At 39.2% G+C, this 4,342-nt stretch overlaps 1 protein-coding gene across 1 annotated transcript; it reads left to right on the forward strand.

The window, feature by feature from the left end:
* The first annotated feature begins 413 nt into the window (after positions 1-413).
* Positions 414-2,724, forward strand: LOC110873715 (putative pentatricopeptide repeat-containing protein At1g64310). The gene has a single exon (XM_022122720.2). It carries the CDS (start codon positions 452-454, stop codon positions 2,126-2,128), a length of 1,677 nt encoding a protein of 558 aa, XP_021978412.1. The 5' UTR covers positions 414-451; the 3' UTR covers positions 2,129-2,724.
* Positions 2,725-4,342: the final 1,618 nt, after the last annotated feature.

Genomic DNA, 4,342 nt, shown 5'->3' on the forward strand with positions numbered 1-4,342 from the left:
TTGTTCGCTATTAGGATTGCTAGCATTCAATACCACCCCCCCCCCCCCTTAAGCGCTCATGGTATAGGGGAGGGGCGCTATTGATTGAAATTTTGTTGAAGCGGATGGGCAATGACGGCCCATATCCTGTAGCATTACTATCATGTTTAGAATTTAATATTTTATAGATGTTATAAAGTTGGTCTCTCATATAAAATATAACTATCATGTTTAGAATTTAATATTTTATGAGATGTTATAAAGTTGGTCTCTTATATTAAATATAAAATTTTTGGAAATGGACTAGGACAATTGAGTAAGATCTTTTAATTTTGTGTTGACAAAGAAATAATAATATTGAATAACATCTCTATGTTAATAATCTAAATAAAGGTTAGATATGTTTGGTTATACAAGGAGATGATAGAAGTAAAAGATTAATGAGATGACCATTATATAGTCCATAAATTATATGACCCTGGTTTGGTATATAATGTTCGTTCATTTCAAGTCACTTATCTTCGAACTCTCCAAACTAAGTCAACCCCTAACAAGAACAAAATCACTCCACGCTTTACTAATCAAGACCTGTCTATACCATGACCCATTTTACGCAACAAAAACCATCAGATTATACGCAACCAATGACGATCTTTACTCTGCACGCAACCTGTTCGACGAAATGCCTAACCGAACCGTCTATCTCTGGAACTCCATAATAAGAGCCTACGCGCAAACCCATCATTTCCGCGATGCATTTACGATGTTCAAAGACATGCTCACCTCAGAAACACAGCCTGATAGTTTCACATTCGCTTGCATTTTACGCGCTTGTGCTGAAAACCATGATGTTAAAGGTGTTAAGTTTGTGCATGGACAAGTGGTTGTTTTTGGTCTGGGACTGGATTCTGTTTCTGGTAGTGCGCTTGTGTCGGGTTACTCGAAACTGGGTCTTGTTGATGATGCTAGAATGGTGTTTGATGGGTTAGATAGACATGATTTGGTTTTGTATAACGCGATGATCGCGGGTTATGGAAGTTGTGGAGATTGGGACAGAGGGTTGCGTTTGTTTGTTGTGATGAGGAGAATGGGAAACCGGCCTGATGGGTATACGGTGGTGGGGTTGTTATCCGGTTTTACGCGGTCTAACTTGCTGGAAATCGGTCAGGGAATTCATGGTTACTGTTTAAGAAACGGGTTTGATTCTAATGCGCATATAAGTAGTGTGCTCGTAAGTATGTATTCAAGGTGTGGATGTATGAATTCGGCCTACAAAGTATTTAATAGTTTGTCACATCCAGATTTAGTAACATGGTCCGCTTTAATATCTGGTTTTTCGCAATCCCGAGAGTGTAATAAAGCCTTGATATTTTTCAAGAAAATGAACTATGAAGGTAGAAAATCTGATACGGTATTAGTTGCTGCGTTACTTGCTGCTACCGCACAATTGGCAGTTCTAGCACCGGGGATTGAGATACACGGTTACGCGATCCGCCATAACCTAGATTCGGATACCATGGTGTCTTCCGCTTTGATAGACATGTATTCGAAGTGCGGTTTCTTGGAAATGGGACTCAAGGTGTTCGATCATATGCCCAAGAGAAACATGGTTTCTTACAATTCAGTAATAGCAAGTCTTGGTTTGTACGGTCTTGCATCCGAGGCGTATAACGTGTTTCGCGAGGCTGTTGAACAAGGTTTAAAACCTGATGAGTCTACTTTTTGTGCTCTATTATCCGCTTGCTCCCATGCTGGTCTTATTAACGAAGGCCGTGATATTTTCAAACGAATGGATGTTGAATTTGGCGTCGAAGCGAAAACTGAGCATTATGTTCACTTTGTGAAACTGCTTGGGATGGTGGGAGAGTTGGAAGAGGCTTATGATCTTATTTGTTCTTTGGGAGATGACGTGGATTCGGGGATATGGGGTGCGCTTCTTTCTTGTTGTGATGTACATAATGATTCGAAGCTTGCGGAAATTGTAGCACGTCGAGTGTTTGATAAAGAACGAGACGGAAGCAAGTATAAGATTATGGTTTCTAATTTCCATGCTGGAAATGGGAGGTGGGATGTTGTGGAAAACTTGAGGGATGATTTAGATGATGTGGGAAAGAAGAAAACTTGTGGGATTAGCTGGATTGAGATTTAACTTTTGTAGGCCGTTCTTGATCGAGCTCTTTTGAACATCTGATGGGATGAAATGGTTGTGCATTTCGGTTTATTTTTCTGGTCCAGTGGAAATTAGTTGATAAAATTAGTGAACTCAGCAACTATATTTGACTCAGCAATCTAGAGATTATGTGAAAGCAATAAGCAAGCGTTTTTCTTCTCAAGCATGGTTGCAAAAGTCGCTAGGCGCTCCCTAGTCGGTCGGGTAGGGTACCGGATTCATTTCTAAAAGATGAACTATTGGTGCTGTAATTTCCCTGCAGTCCAGTTTTTCTTATACATGAAGTTAAGCCTGGCAAGACAGGTGGGTCAGGTCGGGTTGGGTACCGGATCAAAACAGGTTTTGAATTTGACCAACAGTTGTTTGAAGAAGACTGTTTAAAGATAAGAAAGAAGAAAGTGCATAAACATTAGTCTTCATATATGCAGATGAGCCTTAGCTGTGGTTTAGGAACTTAGATGTTCATTCACTTTAGGGTTTTTTTATGTGTTTGTGACTGTACATGTCTATATGCTGTGAATCATATTATACATGTCCATGTTTTTAGTATGTTATCCCCCATTTTGTTAGTGTTAGGTAGCTTTTATGTCGATTTATTTAGTTTTATGTGTTTCTTTGTTGCATGTTTGGAGTCGGGGGTCTCTCTAGAAGCAGCCTCTCTATCCTAGGGATGGAGGTCATAACATATATTTTTGGTTTTTTATGTCGCTTCAGTTATTATTGTATACCTCAAAATCCTAAAATATATGGTAGAGATGAAAGTGTTATGTGGTATTTGTACCACTTTTTTTAACAGCAATTACACATAAATACCACATTGTCTAGCACTTGATGTGTACTCTTTTTCCAGTTCACTTAGGTCTCTGTATTTTAGGTGGGGGTCCTTATGGGCAGGCCCGGTTTTAGGGCTGGGCAGCCCGGGCAGACGCCAAGGCCCAAAAGGTTTATAGGGCCCGACAAAATTTCAAGGCCTAGATTTTTAAGTGAGCACCGTTATGTTAAATGTTTAGTAAATAAGTTCAATAACCAAAAATGAAGCTACTTCAATGGTTAAGACACTCAAATTTGAAAACCAAAGTCATGGGTTCTATCTGCTCCCTTGCATTTTTATTTAAACAATTTTCAACTATTAGTCTCCTACATTTTTATTTATCAATCCACTTAATTAATTAACAGTTTGATCTTGTTAACAAGATGATTATATGATTCATTGGTTCATGTTTTGGGTTATAGTCTTGAAGTAATGAGATCAAACCCGATGATTAACTTTTATTTTTAGTTAATGATTTTGTAACGATGCATTTTCTAAAAACAATATTAACGTTTTATAAAGTGAGATTACGCGACATGTTATGCCTAAAAATCACTAATTTGAATCACATATTTATATATACATGGGTGTATAAACATATTTTATCAAAATACACTATTTTTTGGTTTGTTTTGTAACAATTATCGTTGTATTGTGTTTCTTGATATATAACTGATGAGTTTATATTATAATAGAGTAAACTGCCATTTTGGTCCCTGTGGTTTGGGCCCTTTTGCCATTTTAGTCCAAATCTCAAATTTTTTACATCTGGGTCCCTGTGGTTTGCATTTTGTTGCCATTTTAGTCCAAAACTCAAAATCTCTGATTTTTTACTGTTTTAATGTCCCTTTTTTGTCTTTATCTGAAGGGGTAGTTTGGTCATTTAATTTTCATTAAAACAATTCATTTATTAAAAAACCCCCAAATATAAAAACCTCCTGATCATCATCATCTTCAACCTCTGCACCTCATCGCCGCCAAGCACCACCACCCCCTCTCGCCGCCAAGCACCACCACCTGCCACCACCCTCTCGCACCCCCTGCAACCACCGCCCCTCTCTCTCTCTCTCTCTTACATCACAACACCATCTCCTCCACCTCCACAACTGCCACACCAATCCGGTGACCAAAATGGCTTTCCGATGAACTTGCAACTCAATCCGGGGAGCACCTCCACCCAAAAAACGACTGGGCAAACACTATAGACCCTACCGCTATCCTCATAAATTCGCCCTAATCTTCCACCACCGTCGCCTTATCCCACCTTAAAAACCCTAATCGGTTTACCATGTGTTCTTGAGGCGGAGATCTGTGTGTCTCATTCCGGATTCATCATCATCGTCTTCAAAATCTTGAGGCGGAGATCTGTGTGTTCTCAGGGG

The sequence above is a fragment of the Helianthus annuus genome, chromosome 8, assembly GCF_002127325.2.
Source record: "Helianthus annuus cultivar XRQ/B chromosome 8, HanXRQr2.0-SUNRISE, whole genome shotgun sequence".
NCBI classification, from domain to species: Eukaryota; Viridiplantae; Streptophyta; class Magnoliopsida; order Asterales; family Asteraceae; genus Helianthus; species Helianthus annuus.

Excerpts from the sequence above, each read along its gene's own strand:
- LOC110873715 (XM_022122720.2), top strand. The coding sequence starts at position 452 with ATGACCCTGGTTTGGTATATAATGTTCGTTCATTTCAAGTCACTTATC.